The following is an 18024-nucleotide window of genomic DNA, read 5'->3' as shown; positions in this document are numbered from 1 at the left end:
GTCTTGTCCAGTATGCAGCAACTGACTAGCCGGGAGAAGGCTTGACTGTCTGGACACAGCACTGCCTCAGTCCTTCTTTCTATATCCCTGTCTCAGCTTTGGTGCCACTGCTCACCTGGTTTATATAAGATGGAACCTGAGTGTCATCCTCTCCTCAACTCTTCTTTCTCCTTCATTCCCCCATCAGTTTCATTGATCTTTTGTCCTGTCTCTCACATTTCCTTCCTCCTCTCCATACCTAGGACTTCTGTTCCAGTTCAAACTCTCTCCTTCTGTTTGAACTATTTCAGCAGCCTCATCACTGGTCTCCATCTCTCTGGTCTAGCTGTCATCAGATCCACCCTCCACATAGCTGCCACAGAGACCTACCTGAAATACTCCTAGGCGCAGCATGTCTTATGATCTCGCCTTTACCCCTCTCTCTTCTGCCTTATCTCATAGCTCCTTTTTGGTGCACCTTCTATTGTAGCAATACTAAGTAGCTTGTAGTTCCTTTCTCTTTCTTCCCATTGGGCTTATGGCCATGCCGTTTGTTCTTACTGGAATGCTCCTCCCTCACTCCAACTCACCCTCTGAGAGTCCACTCAGGTGTGGTTTCCTCCAGCAAGCTCTTCAGTTTCAACCTTTCTTACCTCTAGGCAAATGAGGTGTTAGTCCTCTGTGCTTCTATAGTATCCAGTACACACAACCATTATTCCACTGACTACATTGCAGTAGTATTTCTTCATTTGTAGAAAAATTTTGGCTCACTCAGCAGTAAAAATTATTTCATTTTAAATATTTTAAAATATTAAAACATCCTGGTGCTAAGTAGGGCAGGGAAACTGAAGAGAACCAAACACATCATACAGACATTTCCTTCTTACCTCAAGGTAAGGGCAAATATGAAAAACTAATGTAAAGAAGAAAACCCACACCCATGGAAACTTTTCAAATAAGGATGCCCAGCCCCAGGGCCAGGATCAGGGAGATGCGAGCAAGGCACCTAGAGCATAACCCACAGGAAGGTTCTCTCCTACACGCGTTCTTAAATTTTAAGGCACTTCACTTTCCATACCTATTTCTGACTTTGCTTTTAAAAATGAGAATAGAAATACATACAGGACATGTTTATTTCAGACTTGTGCTTGAGCAAAATAACGATGCGGGAATAAAATCACTTGGGCAGTTATAAATGGGGTGGAGTGGGGAAGAACAAAAGAAATGATTTTCGTGGTGGGACGTGGGGTTGGAAAGCACGTAGACTCACCTCTGGCATGGAGCTAACTTCGTGCACCTGGCCGATGAGCTTACAGTAGGACTGAAAAAGCAATAGCAGCTGGAAGTGTAGCTTATACAATCTCTGACACAGTTCCAATTGCTATAGAGAGAAATTGCACGGGAAGAAATAGTTATTATTAAGGATCATTCCCATATAACTAGTGAAATCTCAATGGAGACAAACTTTTTTTTTTTTTAAATTAAGAAAACATAACCAGCTGTTATTCCAAATAAAACAGAAAAACAAAATACAGTCATTAAATATCAGTGAGAAATCCACGGTATAATTTCGATTATAGTCTGTGTAATGGATGACTAATTAGAGAGTAGCACCTATAAAGGGACTGAGTAGACAGCCAAATTTCCATTATATTTGCCAATTAAATACCTACCAATTATAGCTGAGTGGTTGTCTTCATTTTTATAAGCTATAAATTATTTTTAAACAGAAAAATTTCCTCTTATTAAAAGTATATTTGAAAGGCAAAACATTAAGCAGTTTTAGGTGTTAAACTTATAAATTCAGTAGACGCCTGGGCCCCTGTAAACGTAACAATCACGTGGTCCTCCAGAGTCCTGTATCAGGCTTACTGATGATACGTCTACTCTGTGCTCAGTAAGTACTTGTTGAATTAAAGAGAGATAAAAAGGGACCAAAAAATGCTTTAAAAAAAGAAATTACGAACACATTTGAAAATTTCTGTGGAAAGGACATCAAAAAGTAATCATACACAATGGCCCTTGAGCCACATAGATACCTCTGGAATTTAAAATGTTTCAGGGATGCATTTGTGCCTCTGTACCCTATAGTGTGGTCTTTACACAGCTTATGTATACTATGAGGGAAAAATAATAATTCCAATGCCAGTGATCGACTAAACTTGGAGCTCTACCCTCTACACTTTGCCTATTTTATTCCAAGAATGAGTTTGCTCCCAGGTAGTGAGTGGATGGGATTCTGTGAAAGGAAAGGAACAGCCTTCGCTCAACAGAATTTCATGGCCAGCAGTCACCAGTCAAAGTGAGTTAAATATGTGGTTTAAACTAAATGCTTCACTGTTCAGTTTTCAAATGGGGTAGGATAAATAGGGCCTTTCTTTTACCAAGGACTACAAAGAAGGCAGCTCAGAATTGAGAGCTTCTAAGGTGACTTAAAACTGATTCCCCCAATCAGTTTAAGGAGAGAAATCACAAGAATTTAGGTTTTAGGAAGAATGTTCTATTGATATTATTAACAGACTTTTGATCCTAAATCTTAAAAGTTACTAAAATTCATGCTAAGACTATGCTGAATGGTTTCCTTTCTCTGTCTAGCCCTTCCCTGCTTTTTAGGGGAGAGCCAATTCTGCCTAGATTATTTGATCTCTTAATACCGGTAACCAGCCTAAGATTAAAGAAGCAGCTACACTGACTAATTAACTCAAACTGGATATTTGGTTGTTTTAGTAAAATATTGTATTTTGTGGTCTTTAAACTTCTCTTTAGGGGAAACTTTAAAAATCTGGTATAAAAGATAACTGCCAGAGACTTGCAAATAAATAAAAAAATATTGTTTAAAAACAATATTACCTTCACAATTTAGGGTGAAACCTAGCTATGAAAAGTCCGACTTTCCTGTGCCAAATCATGGTAGTTATTATACAAAATATTCCACTGACAGTATGAGAATTCATAGCAATATAGGTTTCTACTTTGGGGCAAAAGCAGCCCAGAATGCTACTAATAAACTGCCATGTCTTAATCTACCAAATAAAATAAATTAAAATGAGAAAGGGAAAACATGCTAAGAGATATAACAGTAACGGTAAAAATAAGGGTTGTTATGGGTCCATGCCTAAATGGACAAAGAGTATGAAAGAAAGTTAACTTACTGCAAGAGATTCCATTTGCTACACAGCAAGCATGGCACAGGAAACAAAGGAAAGGAAAGAAAGTACAGGGTCAGTGTCTGCATGCAACAGAAAGCACGGCCCTTTTCCAAGAGCAGAACCGTCAGCAGTATTAGCATTGCTCACCCAAACTTGATAAATCTTGCAAATGTTGTACCCATTCAACATGCATAGCGTTCCAGTTAAAAACAAGCTCTAATGGGAAACATATCACTGGAAAAACATAATGTTTTTTAGGTTCTCTGATTAATCAGTTTAGATTTTGTCAGTCAGTTTTAGAGACCAAAAATCAAAACTTGTATTGCTTGAAGATTTTAGTGTATAAGTGTGCATAATATGTGAACACAGTAAAACTGAGAGGAAGCCAGCTTAGTTATTTGAAGAATTATAGCCCCAAACAAATGAGACTATTGCTTTGTATTAAGGCAGAGTCTTTATTATGTTCAGTTTCATATCTATTAAACTATGACCTTCCAATTAACATTGAATATAGTGAACAATCTACATGGTATTTTCTTTAGTTGGATTGCCTTGCACATTGAGAATATTTTATAGGACTACTATAATTTTTAATTTCAAAGGACTAAACATTGTATACCCTCAAACAAGTGTGAAATATGACAGGTAATTTTCTTGCATTTTACTTTTTATAACAATTTTTTCTCCCATAGACAATTTCTTTTTTCTTTTTTTTTTGAGATAGAGTCTCACTCTGTCGCCCAGGCTGGAGTGCAGTGGCACGATCTTGGCTCACTGCAACCTCTGCTCCCGGGTTCAAGCGATTCTCCTGCCTCAGCCTTCTGAGTAGCTGGGATTACAGGTGCATGCCACCACACCCGGCTAATTTTTGATTTTTTTTTTTTTTTTTAGTAGAGATGGGGTTTCACCATGTTGGTCAGGCTGGTCTCGAACTCCTGACCCAGGGATCTGCCCGCCTTGGCCTCCCAAAGTTCTGGGATTACAAGTGTGAGCCACCATGCCTGGACTCAATAGACAATTTCTATAAGTAATCTACAACTAATAGTTAGTGTAAAATAATGTAAAATTGTAACTGGGCCATGTTCAACACCAGCTACAATTTTTTTTTTTTTTTTTGAGATGGAGTCTTGTTCTGTTGCCCCAGGCTGGAGTACAGTGGCACAATCTTGGCTCACTGCAAGCTTCACCTCCTGGATTCACACCATTCTCTTGCCTCAGCCTCCCAATGTAGCTGGGACTACAGCTGCCCGCCACCACGCCCAGCTAATTTTTTTGCATTTTGAGTAGAGATGGGGTTTCACCTTGTTAGCCAGTATAGTCTTGATCTCCTGACTTTGTAATCCGCCTGCCTCGGCCTCCCAAAGTGCTGGGATTACAGGCGTGACCCACTGCGCCCGGCCAGCAACTACCATTTTTTGATGTCACTATATCATAGAATTGGTTCATGGAAAGTTTGGGTATGTGGAAAGAGATAAGTAAAACTTGACAGAATGTATTTTTTTTAAATTAATGACCATTCCTAATTATGCATCAACATATCTGGTTCTGAATTTTCAAAATATTTAAGGACCTAAGAGTTTCTAATCCAATAAAACCCCCTTATTTTAAAGCTCTTTCAAAAAGTCTCTGGGTTATCATCGTTTTAATGTATTATACTTGAAAATAAGGTACAGTAAATAAGAACAAATGAAACTATCAACTTATTATTTATTAGTATCTACAAATGTAATTAAAGGACTGCCACCAACAAACCCTACTCTATCCTCCAAGGGTCTGTTCTTCCCTTACTTATCACTTGCTTGTCATGTGGGGCTGGCACACTGATGCATATTATGTTTACTAAGTAGTGTTTTGGACCCTGGCCATAAATTTCTTTCAAAGTTTGGAAGACAAACACCTGTAAGCCTCTGATGTGGAGACTACACAGCTTCAGGTATTTACTATTCTCAAGAAAACTTTACATCTAGAAGTTTCTAAAATCAAACTTTCTGTTCTGAAATACAATGTCATATAAGGTCGTCACACAGGAAGAGTCTTGTCTATATAGACGCAGAATTTCCAGTGCAAAGACTTTTTGGACAACATCAAATATGACTGAAATGTTTAGTATGCAGTTTAGGAAGTAAACATTTGCTACCACGGGATTTACCTTTCAGAAGTGTGAAATGAAGCAAGTGCTGAGTAAATTACAAGGCCTTGTGTGAAGAAAACGGCTTTTTATTGCTTTCCAAAACAAGGTTATAACCCAAAGAGGTCATCAAATCAGTTCAAGTAAAATCTTTTCTGTTCAATAAAGGCAGAGGAAACTTTCGACTTCAGCTTGGTGCTGAGGAATTTCATTGTCAATGAATTCCTCCCACTCAGCTCTCAGGGCACAAAATAGTGTTTTTCTTGGGAGATGGCCAACTGTGATGAATGCCAGTCCTCAGGATTCTTCCTAAGCATTCCTTTTTAGGTAGGCTAGTTCAGGCTTCCTTGATATTTATTATCTCAGAATCTTTCTGTAGGCCACAGGATGGGACCTAGTTCGCATTTAGAGTTCCAAAAAGATAGTGAAAAAAGCCTTTCTGGGGGGCCATTTTATGGAAAGTATTAACATTCCCCTTGTCCCACCATTCCGTGCTAATGTATCCACATTCTAAAAATAATCCCTTGAGAAGTCTTTATAAACTTATCTGTGTTTTGGTGACTTGAGGTTCTTTTGAACACGTTGTGGGAATGTCCTTGCTTTATTTAGTCACAAGGATTTTCTTCAAGGCCCCTTCCTGCTCTCCTGGTATGGCTTGATTTATAAAATTGGATTTAGAGGTATGTTTTCTCAAAACGAGGAAAAAAAAGATCATAGAGCCAAGATATTTAGAATTTATCATAAACAATTGAGGAATGCAGAGCTTTTAAAAGCCCAGAATAATTGAACTCCTGCTGATCGACGGTAGCATAGCCGTATCTGGGTTCTGTCTTCTGTTCTCAGCTGGATTCTATGCTTATGACATAACCAGTCAGTAAAAATCTAAGACATTTTTGATATGCTAGAAGATGAACCACAGTGTACTAGAATAGCTATTATTTTCATCTCATTTAATCCCTGAAAGTCCTGCGTTTAAATTAATGAGAATTTAAATAACCTAGCCTAATGATGAAATCCCCTAAAAGGTGGGAATAGTATGTACTCACTTGTTGCTAATAATGCTTGGGCCTGGCACATTGATGGCTACTGCATTAACTTTGTTAAGTAGTTTTTTGGACCTTGGTCATAAATATCCCTCAAAGCTTTGGAAGATAAATACAGCTATGATACAGATTACACATCCTGAGGTATTTACTTTTTTCAAGAAATCTGTAAGCTGTCTTCAGCAGACATTTCTTTAGCCAATATGAGAAAGAATATGGCTTATAGAGGAAAGACTGACTATATCTGAAGGATGATGTTTAACAGATGATAACTGGAGAAAAGTCTTGTCTTGTTCAACACTTAACTTGTTTCATTTGTATAAGAACAGAGGTTGTAGGCTTCTCATTCATAGATTACATAGATAGAAAATACATAACCGAGAAGATAAGTGTCCAAAAAGACCCTAACAGAATGATGATTTGAATATAAGAAGATGAAACGTAGTAGGGCTAAATGTGAATTATTGTCCTTGAGTTCAGAGAGTCAAATGTTCAAGTAGTGCTCAGAAATACCTGTTGAATTATGAATGCATTAACTAAAATCGACAATACATGATGTCGAAACATCTCCAGCTTTTCTGGGCCACCTCTGCAGAACTGGATGATGAACTGTGTTAATTAACTATAAGGAGACTAAAGCCACTGCCTGCAGAACCCAGAGCCGAGAGGTCTGCAGACTTTGTTCCCTGACCTGCATTTATGTTCACTTAAACCATCGACTAGTGGCCACTCCAGAATGAATTTTGCAAGAGATGGAGAGGTCAATGGAAACCAAAATCCTTAGTTGGAAATGCTGATTTTAAGTCATGAAGAGATTTATTTCTCCTTTTGATATGTGCAGGCTGAGAAAACACTACTAAAGCAGTGTCCGCAAATGAAAGTGATCTCATGACACAAGCAAATCACATCATGCCTTGATTTATGTCCTATTTAGTGTATGTTGCACCTTATTCTAGGAGAACTGGTATTACTATCACCAAGAAGCCCAAATCATTGACTAATAATGGCTGTCTTTAAAAAAGAGCCTTCCCCGAAATATACTTCCCAAATATTGGAAATAATTTTCTTAGAAACATGGTTTGTTTTGTTGTTTTGAACACGCGCTGAGAATGTTCCTCCAATATATCCCTCAGAAAGTCAGTTCAGCAGACAGGTGCTTGTATATGCAGAGCTGCTTCTCGCATATGCGAAGAATAATACTCTTTCCTGTTTTCTTTTTGGAAACTCAAGCCCTTTCTATCTAGCTTTATTCTTCATTTTGGAGACTTAGGTACAGAGAAATATTTTTCTGTTATAAGAAAAGCAACAGGCCAAGCATCATGATGACTGGTGCCTGGCTCCTGCCTTGAGCATTAGGAACTCACTGGGCAGGAGGGATGGTGGAGAGTCCATATGGGTCTATACTTAGTGCTGGCTCCTTGTTGCCACTGAGGAAGGCAGGCCCAGTGTTGCTAGATCTTCTTATTTAGAGACACCAGGAATTCTGTTTTGAGTGTGTGTGTATGTGTGAAAGTTTGTTTTGTTTTTTTTTGAGATGGAGTCTTGCTCTGTTACCCAGGTTGGAGTGCAGTGGCGCAATCTCGGCTCCCTGCAACCTCCGCCTCCCAGGTTCAAGTGATTCTCCTGCCTCAGCCTCCCAAGTAGCTGGGATTACAGGCGCCCACCACTGCACCTGGCTCATTTTTGTATTTTCAGTAGAGATCATATTTCACCACGTTGGCCAGGAAGATCTCGAACTCATGACCTCGTGAACCACCCGCCTCAAGCTCCCAAAGTGCTGGGATTATAGGTGTGAGCCACCGTGCCTGGCCGTATGTGTGGAAGTTTAAAATTTTTAAATGCAAGGTCAGTTAATAGTGTGCAAGCTTAACACGTCTGTGAATTGGTTATAGTTCACAAGCCACCAGTGCATACGCTTTCTTCATTATTTTTATGTCTGCAACTTTATGTTAAGAATAGAAGAAAAATTGGAAAAATAAATATTCAGCACCCAACAAAGAGATATATTGTCTTCCACAAACAATTCTACAGCAATCCTCACTTAAATCACCTGTTAAGAATGACTAGGAATTTTCTACTGGCAAAGACCGGACCAGACTAGGTAGGGCTTGGGGGTTGAGAAGCTTTCATATGCATGTCTGTACACTGTCACCATCTCTGACAGACTGATATCTTTATTCAAGAATTTACTTTTCTAGGTTTAGTCGGGTAAGCACTAATCCTTTCATGAAGTGCACACTTCTCTGAAATAGAACAGATATGAGTAATAATTATCGGTATATTCACATTGCTATTTATATCCAGACACAGATTCTGCAAGTTATAAGTTCACTTATCCACATTCTACATGTCCTCAGGCAAGGGTGTGCTCAGAGTAACTGGCAACATCAAATCATTCCAGAAGACAGAGAACCTGATTACACAGGAGTGTTGGAGAGAATGACTTAGAGGTAAGTTAAGCAGTGCTCTGAGGCCAGACATTGGTTGGGTTTTGTTTTGGGTTGGAGGCCAAATGGTAGCTCTAGTCAGCAAAATTATATCTCCACATCTCTAGATATAAGATCTTGATATTTAAGTGGAAAGACACAATCATTTCTCCTCAAGGCCCACCTTTCGTGTGTAAGGACTTTTTTCCCTCAGTTTTCTCTCACAGCCCATTTCCGGCCTTGTTGAGTGTTACCTATGATGGGAGCCGAGGCTGCCTGATTTGTGTACTCTGCATGGTGCCTAGCCATGCCTCAAGGCTGGTGGAATTAGAAAGTGTGAGGTTTGAGCTGCATGCCCAGTGGCCAGACTACTTCCAGGGTCTACTAACGAATTAAAACAGAGACTGTAACCAAGTATCCAGATGACTTACACAAATCTCCCTGCCTTGCCTGACTTGCTAGGATTGCTAACCTCTTTTGTTAGGTGGCATATACTTTGCCTTCCAGATCAACCACAGACTCCAAAATTGTTACACATGTAGGCCTGGAAGCATCTTCCTTAGGACATCCGGTCACTGCTTGAGTTCTCTGGTCACCAGTGTGTCCAGGAGCCATTTGGAAATATTCTGAAACACTGAGCTAATATCGACAATAGGGCCAAAGCTTGGTTGGTTTTTGCAAAAACATTGGAAGCACCAGACTCAGAATTTGCCCTTCCATTATTGCTTTCCCAGTAAATCCCACTCTCATCCCTCTTGGGTGTTTTATGCATCTTCCCTCCTTATTCATGCAGATTCCTAAAGCCATATTAGACACTTAGATATATGCTGGAAATTATTCTCGAGTGTTTTCCCATGTGTATGTTTTGCCTCCAAAATTAAGCTAGAGAAAGTGTGGACAAATGGAAAGAATATGGCCTTTAGACTTTGCCTGTCAGCTTCAGTTTTCTTAGCTGCAAAATGGAAAAACCCTGATTTCAAAGGATTGTTGTAAAGGATCAAATGAGATTACATGTGCACAGTACTCAAAAACATTAGTTTCTTCTTTCTACTTTTGTATTCTCAAGCCTTTATAGTAATGCTAACAGAGTTGTCACATCTAAACAAATGAATAAATAGATGAAGTCTATTTTTTGAGTCCTTGGGGTTTAGTAAAAACACAACAAAAGAGAGGGAGAGGAAAAAGTACTACAAAATAGAAGCAACGAAAGAGGTGCATGAATAGGAAATGGGTAAAAAACAATAAGCAAAAATAAGATAGATATTTGTTTGAAGAAGGTGAAGAAGAACCAGGTAAAAAGGAGGGAGCAACTAAAACTCAGTAAAACAACTTAATAGAAATAAATCACAAGCACAACAGAAATACATATTTTAAAGTTGGAATGTTTGGGAAACAGGATAGGTTAACTGGAATTTCTGGTTATCCTTTAGGGTTAACCAGGAAGCTATAAACAAACAAACAAATACATAATAGATTTGGTTTCAACCCTTGTTCATAGAAATCTGCAAAGTATCAATGCACTTTCCTGTCTGAGGTTCTGTTATAGAGAATATAATAGAATTTGATGATTGAGGCCAAGTTTTCAGAAAACAAATTGTGTTTTACATACTACTATACAAACTAGACTATAAGCCAGATTAGATTTATGCTCAAAGTAAATCCTAACCTGCTAACTGTTCTCTGGCCTGAATTTGTCTTAACAGCAGATTATAGTGAAGGGAGGGCTGGGCTGGAATGACAAGCCATGAGTACTACTGGGTGGCCATAAAATCTGAAACCTAGATAATACTTTATTTTTTAAAATGTATTACTTCTGGGATATGCTAATGGCACAGGTTATTCAGTGAAAATCTAAGTCACAAATCATCTGAGACATGACGTCACAGATGCATATATAGGGATTGAGGGAAATGCCGGAGTTTATTGTGATTTTTGAACAGCATATTTCAATTCTGCTTTGCTTATGGGAGACATTATATAAGTCATTAAACACTTATTTTAAGAATGTATGCAAACTAGTTATTATTTGCCTATGTTGACAGACTTTATGTCTAAGCTACATTTCTGCCTGTCACTTCTCAGCCATGGAGCCTCGGATAAGTCAAGCTGTGGTGTCTTCAGCTATAGAATGGGCAAATGCTACCGCCCTGCTTCCCATCCAGAGAGATCAACTGACTTAAGGGGTGTGAAAGTGCTCTGTAAACCATAAAGTGAGATATAAATGTGCATCTTCAAGAAGGGCAGCAATGTGGAAATGCAACCTCTACTTCAATGCCCTCTTTAGATATTTTCCTTTTCAATCTCTGATCTCTTTATAGTTTTATAGTTTGCTTTTCAATCTCTGATCTCTTCACTAAAACTGATTTTATAGTCAGCTTTATAGTTTGCTTTTCAATCTCTGATCTCTTCACTAAAACTTATCAAGGGGCTTGCCTAGGGACTCAATCAATGCTGGCATGGACAGTGTTACTCTCAGGGCTGCAAACTTGCTCAATAACAAACACCCAATTGAAATGGAATCACTGGTGTTTGGTTGAAAATGTTCACTCCAAACCTCTGATCAGAAACCAGACTTTACTGGATTCTTTTTACGTAATGAAGTACTGTTTCTAACACAGGAAGATGTTTTCAGATCATCCAGAGGGTGTGCCACGTAAAACACTTTTCCAGTAGTAATGACATAATTCCGAGGTAACACCTTCTCTCCCTAGATGGGGCAGCAGCCTCCTAAGTTCCCTTAACCACTCTTGCCACTTTGAGCTATTTCCATAGTAGACAGAGTGGGAGAGCCTTGATCTAATCATCCCCACTGTTAACCCTTTTCAGTTGCTTATTATTGCTGTTAAACACCAAAGCCCTGCATGGGCTGGCTTCTGCTAAGTTCTCCAGACTCTTCTCAACGGGGCTTTCGGTGCTGTCAGTCACATGGGCTCTCCTTGGTTCTTGGAAAGGCCTGGTTTCCCTGCCTCCGGGCCTTTACACAGACTACAGGCCCACTTCTCTCTATCTCATATTTTAGATCTCTGCCAAGATGTTACTTTCACGGAGAACCCTTCCCAGAACTGCCCTCCCCATCGGATCAGGCAGCCTTGCTCTGTGATCTCTCAGCTTCCTCTTCTTTCCTGTCCTTGATGGTCCTTGTTGCAGTTAATAGCTGTATGACTGTTTCACTGATGTCTGTCTCGCTGACAAAATCAGAAGCTCCACAAGGGCAGAGGCCTTGTCAGTTGCTCATGATTGCCATACAGGAGGCACTCAATACGTGACTGCAGAAAGAATGATTTTCATCCATTCCTACTCTGTCCTTTAATTTCCTTTATAGTATGGCACACTGGTCTGAGGTGTGTAGCAATTCTAAACGAGAAAATCTGTTTTACAGTGACTGCTGAAAGGTCTAGAGAAACTTCCTTCATTAAAGAAACTAAGTGGTTCAGTGAAGAATTAATGAAATTTGGCTTTATAATCTGAATTAAGAATAAATTTATTAGGAAATTATTAGTATAGTTAGACAGTATCCAGCAAAAAAAGGTTATTTTATACCTCTACTTTTCCAAAACGAAGAAAACCCCCCAAAATCCCATCAACACACGTTCATGCTGGAATGTCATTCTGTCTTACTCTGTTGGTTTCATGTAAATGTTTGGGGTGATTCATTCTGCCTCTTCTTTTCTCAAGTTCCAGGCTTCTTGGGTAGACCAAAACTAACACACAATGTCAGAGCACACAAGAGACCCATTCTAACAGGCTTTTATTACCTTTTCTTCGGAGTCCCCTGGCTGACAGGTAATTACTCCATCTCTTGATCCTCCTGCAAATGTTGCCTTGCAATTTGCAAGCCACTGTTATCAGAAAGAGAGGGGCAGACATAGGTAAATTCAGCAATGTTCTGAGAACATTTTTAGTATCAATTCTGTTAGGAAAAATTCATTAAAGTTCTAATGACAGTAAAATGAAATTGTGCTGTAATGACTTTTTGAAAAGGGTCGTATTTGGGGGTTAAAGATGAACTGTTGGAAATTAAAAGTATCTGTTTATATGGGTTCAGTGATGGTCATCTAAAAATACAATTTCAATATTATACTGTGTTGCCCTAGCGAATGGTTTCACCACACTGTTCCTAATTTATGTATAAATGAATATATTATGGCTAGAAATCTTCCATATGATTGGGGTTAGAAGACAGGACCAATACTTCCTCACAGGCTGGGTGATTCTGGTCAACATGACCTGACTTGGACACATCTACTTCTGTTATGCTGCGGTGGCTGCATGTGCTATGGGGCTGATCTCCTTCACTATAAGGAAGGCTATTATGGTAATAGCTCAGCTACTGAGAGATCCTGCCAGTCTTAAGCATCTGGGATAGTAACTACCACAGGTGTGAAAGGGAACCTTTGAGCAGAAAACAATGAGCATTGAGGAACTGAAGTTCACACTTGACGTTAAAGGCTAGATTAGTTCACCAACCAGAATAAAAAGATTACTTTTACCGGTGATGACTGAGAACCTGAAAACAGTGGCAGGTAAAAGGCCACAGAAATAGAAGACAAAGATAATTGTTACGGTAGAAAGTTAGAACTCTTGCCCTTGGGCAGGTCAAGATAACATCAATAACAGCAATAGCAATAAACTCCAAACCAGTAACTTTACAATGAACATATTCTCTTTATGTGGCATTGTGCTGGTCAGTTTACAGATATTATTTCTATTTTCAAGGCAGTATCATGATGTGGTTAAGAGCACGGGCCTTTGAATCCCACAGCTCTGGGTTTCAATCCCACCCAGTTCCTAGCTAGCTAACGAGGGTAACAATAGCAACTCTCAGGGTAGTTGTGAGCATTAAACCATATAATTTAAGAGATTTAACTCTTAGCAGGTTGTTGGACACATAGAAAGGACTCAGGAAATGATAGCTGCCATGACTATTATAATTGTTTTATCTTCACAACAATCCTGCAAATTAGTTATTATTACCAAGGGCTTACAGATGATGCATCTGAGATGAGAGATGGCAAGTCACTTATCCAAGGTGACTAACCCTTAAATAACTGAGCTGTGATTTAGACTCAAGTCAATCTGACTTCAAAACCCATGCTTTTTCTATAGTGCCTGGCATATTATAGAAAGTGCTCAATACACACTGCATACAATTATTATTGAACCACTGAGTTTTCTGGGCCTCCAACTGTGCATCTCTCAGAAAACAGGTGGCCGGCATGGATGGTTTCTAGATCACTTCTGTCTCTAACATTTTACAATCTAGATCTATGAAGAAAGAAAAAAGTAAAGAGCAAGAGCTGAGGTCAAGAGAAACCCTGGGGACTGGCTCTAAGAGTGGCTATGAGAACAGACAGGAGATCCACCACAGCTAGTTTTGGGTAAGGCTAACACTGGAAGGAAGTAATCACCAATTTCAAATCTCTGGGATAAGTTATAACATTGGTAAGTAACATATCAAGCAGATACCCATTTTTTTTTTTCTTCCCAATTTCTTGGTAGGGCTAAAAGTGAATGCTGAAAAATTTCTCTTTTGTAGATACCATTTTTAATACAATTAATATTGTATACAGTCCTACCACCATTAAATTGGAATTGTAATCCTTAACAAGGGAAAAGATGAAGTCTGCCTTCTACTCCCTAAAGAGCACATCTTAGGTTAATCACAACACCTCCCAAGAACTCAGAGTGGTTGGATTCATTTGGTTTTAACTGACTGCACATGCATAGAAACAAACACTTACTGAGAGTGTGGCCTCTTTCCTGTTGTTGTAGGTATCCAAATATTCTTGCAGTTCTAACACACTGAACTTGAGCTTGTCTAGAAGTCCACATGAAAGGAGCTAAAGACAGGAAAATAACTGGTATTAAAACAACTAGAGAGGTATCAACACAAAGGCACAGCTATACAGAAAACAGAAGTATATTTAGAAGTGATGTAAAAGGGGTACAAGTGCCATCCATTTTAATAAGCTGTGAAATTTGGAATTTTGCTCAACTATCAGCTGCAATTGCAATTGAATCCCAGCTTGATAATACACGCCTCCTAAGAAAATATTCACTCTTTCCCATATTAGCATAGGCAGGTAAGACATACCAAGTATTCCATAGAGGCCCACACTAAGATATGGTTTCCATTTTATACATGACTTCTACTGTCATCACCCAATAATACTCCAACCAGTGTGAAGACAAACCTCCAAAAAGACTTTCAAACTGATTTTGTATTTAATCTAAACCTTAAGTCATTTATGATAGAATGACTTTTCATGTATTCTTTGCTACAAGACAGCTACTGATCAAACAGGTTCTTGGAAGGACTTGATTCTTAAGAGACTTTTAAAATCTAAGCACATCCTCACTGGTTCTAAACCTCAGTAATTACTGAGCATGTGATGATTCTGTCATATCATGGGGGATAGAAAAAAAAGGTATCACACAACTCCCATCCACCAGGAGCTCGTCAGTCTCGCATGGTTAGAGTTCCATGCATAAAGCCATGATTTGCCATCAGCCAGAGACTGTTTTGATTATCCTTTAAACTCATCATTCGCAGTTTGAGCTGGGCAAATCTAGAGGGCAATAACTCTCTGTTAGAGACTTGGGGGTGGGGAAACTGATTGGCATGTTGCCTCTGAAGACCCATCTGACTAGGCAACCTGGCATCATGGGCACTGCCTAGGTCAGCTCCAGGAGGTTATCTGACCATATCTGCACAGCTGTCAAAGTCAGAGTCATCAGAGAGCGGTTGCCAAGGATGCAGAGGGAGCAGAGGTGGAGTTTTCTCCTTATTCTGTGAAATCGCTCTGCGTTGGCCTGGACTGGCCATGCGCAGTAATTATACTGCAGACCTTTGGGAGTCATATCACAATACAGCGCTGCTCACAACACTGAAGGTGTCTTTAAAACAAACCACAGCACAAACATGCTACCCTGAAGTTCTGCACAGTAGGTTGCATAGGCCCTCCCCTGTCAGAGCAGGACTGGGATACTCACAGTCTCGGCATCCACAAAAAGTGTAGGGCACTCAGAGCAGGAGGTGAGCATCTGGGAAGAGCTGACAAATTTGGATCCGATTCCCCGGAGGTTATCTCCAAGGTAACTGGCTGCATCACAGGTTAGGAAGCAGAACCTTTTCTGAATATTCTGCAAGGCAAAATAGTGACCATTTGTAAAGGTCAAGTTCAACTTATATATGATAAAAAACATTTGGGGGGGCAGCTTCTGTTTTTATATTTCAGTTACATTAACTGATTTTTTTTTTGAGATGGAGTCTTGCTCTGTCACCCAGGCTGGAGTGCAGTGGCGCAATCTCGGCTCACTGCAAGCTCTGTCTCCTGGGTTCATGCCATTCTTCTGCCTCACCCTCCTGAGTAGCTGGTACTACAGGTGCCCGCTACCACGCCCGGCTAATTTTTTGTATTTTTAGTAGAGACGGGGTTTCACCGTGTTAGCCAGGATGGTCTCAATCTCCTGACCTCGTGATCAGCCTGCCTCGGCCTCCCAAAGTGCTGGGATTACAGGCGTGAGCCACTGTGCCCGGCCCTGATTTTTTTACTTGACATAAAAATTGTATATGTTTACTGTGTACAACATGTTTTAAAATATGTACATGCTGTGAAATGGCTAAATTGGGCTAATTAACATGCACTGCCTGACTTTTTTTTGGTGGTGAGAATACTTAAAATCTACTCTCAGCAATTTTCAAGAATATAATGCATAATTATTAATGGGAAAAATCCCTACTTTTATTTATTATTTATTATTTTTATTATTATTTTTTAATTTATTTTTTATTATACTTTAAGCTTTAATAATGTGCACAACGTGTAGGTTTGTTACATATGTATACATGTGCCATGTTGGTGTGCTGCACCCATTAACTCATCATTTACACTAGGTATATCTCCTAATGCTATCCCTCCCCCTCCCCCAACCCCACAACAGGCCCCAGTGTGTGATGTTCCCCTTCGTGTCCAAGTGTTCTCATTGTTCAATTCCTACCTATGAGTGAGAACATGCGGTGTTTGAAAACCCCTACTTTGAAATCTTTATAAACATATTACATGAGAATGGGTCCGTAGGGTAATGGGGGAGGGGAGCAGAATGAATGTTTACGTTAAATCAACTAAGTAATCATTCAGTGTGAACGTTTCTTCCTGAAATGTCATTTCCCAATGCGTGGATGCTTGTGCAGGTTGAGTATCCCTTATCTGAAATGCTTGGGACCAGAAGGGTTTCGGGTTTTGGACTTTTTCAGACATGAAATATTTGCAGATACATAACCACTTGAGTTGTTCCAATGAGCATTTCCTTCGAGTGTCACATTGGCACTCAAAAAGTTTCAGATTTTAGAGCATTTTGGATTTTTGGATTTGGGATGCTCAGCCTGTATCATCTTTTTGATCAACACTGCTTTTCTTTTCGCTTGTGGTTAGTGCCAATCAGAGTCTGAGTCTTCCTTGCGTGTTTGTCAGACTGGTAAAAGGAGATTACTTCAGTGTGGGCAAGATGAAAAGGGTCAAGAGGCGTAACTCTTTTCTGCTTCCCGAGATCAGAGCTCCTTGAGACAGAGCATGGAAACTGTGCATTTGAGCCTCTGAAGAGTAAAGTAGTAAATGCTGAATGGGACCTCTCTTCCTCTGTGGGCACGTCTGGTCAGGTGTCTCAACTGAGCCTACTTCTGTCCTAGAGCTTAATATACATCACTCATTAATCCTCATCGCCGGATGAACAAACTGAGGTTAAGAGTGGTTAAGTGACTCGCTTAAGGTCATGCAACTAGTAACTGAATGAGTAAGGATGGGTCTGACTCCAAAGCTGACAATCCTTCCATAATCTAGATTGCTTCCTAAGGTTACTGCTCCTCCTACACTACCTGAGGGGAAAAACAAAAAACATAATTAAGAAGAATCTGATTCACTGTGCCCGTGTCAGTGTCAAAATAAGAACACTTTTTTGGGAGGCTGAGGCAGGAGGATCACAAGGTCAGGAGTTCAAAACCTGCCTGGCCAACACAGTGAAACCCCGTCCCTACTAAAAAAAAAATACAAAAAAAATTAGCTGGGCATGGTGGTGTGCGCCTGTAATCCCAGCTACTTGGTAAGCTGAGGCAGAAGAATTGCTTGAACCCGGGGGGTGGAGGTTGCAGTGAGCCGAGATCGCACCACTGCACTCCAGGCTGAGCAACAGAGAAAGACTCCATCTCAAAAAAAAAAAAAAAAAACCAACAAAAGCAAACAAACAAAAAACACTTTTACCCCCCTGAACTTCTAGCAAACAGTGTTTTTTGTTTTGTTTTT

The 18024-nt window shown here is 39.7% G+C and overlaps 1 protein-coding gene across 2 annotated transcripts in view; it reads right to left on the bottom strand.

Annotated features, from left to right (window-relative positions):
• FRY (FRY microtubule binding protein) overlaps positions 1-18024 on the bottom strand; it is a 274104-nt gene that overhangs the window by 5944 nt on the left and 250136 nt on the right. For both annotated transcript variants that reach the window (XM_025364711.1, XM_025364712.1), the window contains 4 exons: positions 15719-15868; positions 14467-14565; positions 12481-12564; positions 1250-1360 (listed from right to left, as the gene is read on the bottom strand). In XM_025364711.1, coding sequence (XP_025220496.1) covers positions 1250-1360; positions 12481-12564; positions 14467-14565; positions 15719-15868 — 444 coding nt within the window. The remainder of the gene's footprint in view (positions 1-1249; positions 1361-12480; positions 12565-14466; positions 14566-15718; positions 15869-18024) is intronic.

The sequence above is a fragment of the Theropithecus gelada genome, chromosome 17 (assembly GCF_003255815.1).
Source record: "Theropithecus gelada isolate Dixy chromosome 17, Tgel_1.0, whole genome shotgun sequence".
Lineage (NCBI taxonomy): Eukaryota > Metazoa > Chordata > Mammalia > Primates > Cercopithecidae > Theropithecus > Theropithecus gelada.
This window is presented reverse-complemented; position numbering and strand designations above follow the sequence as displayed.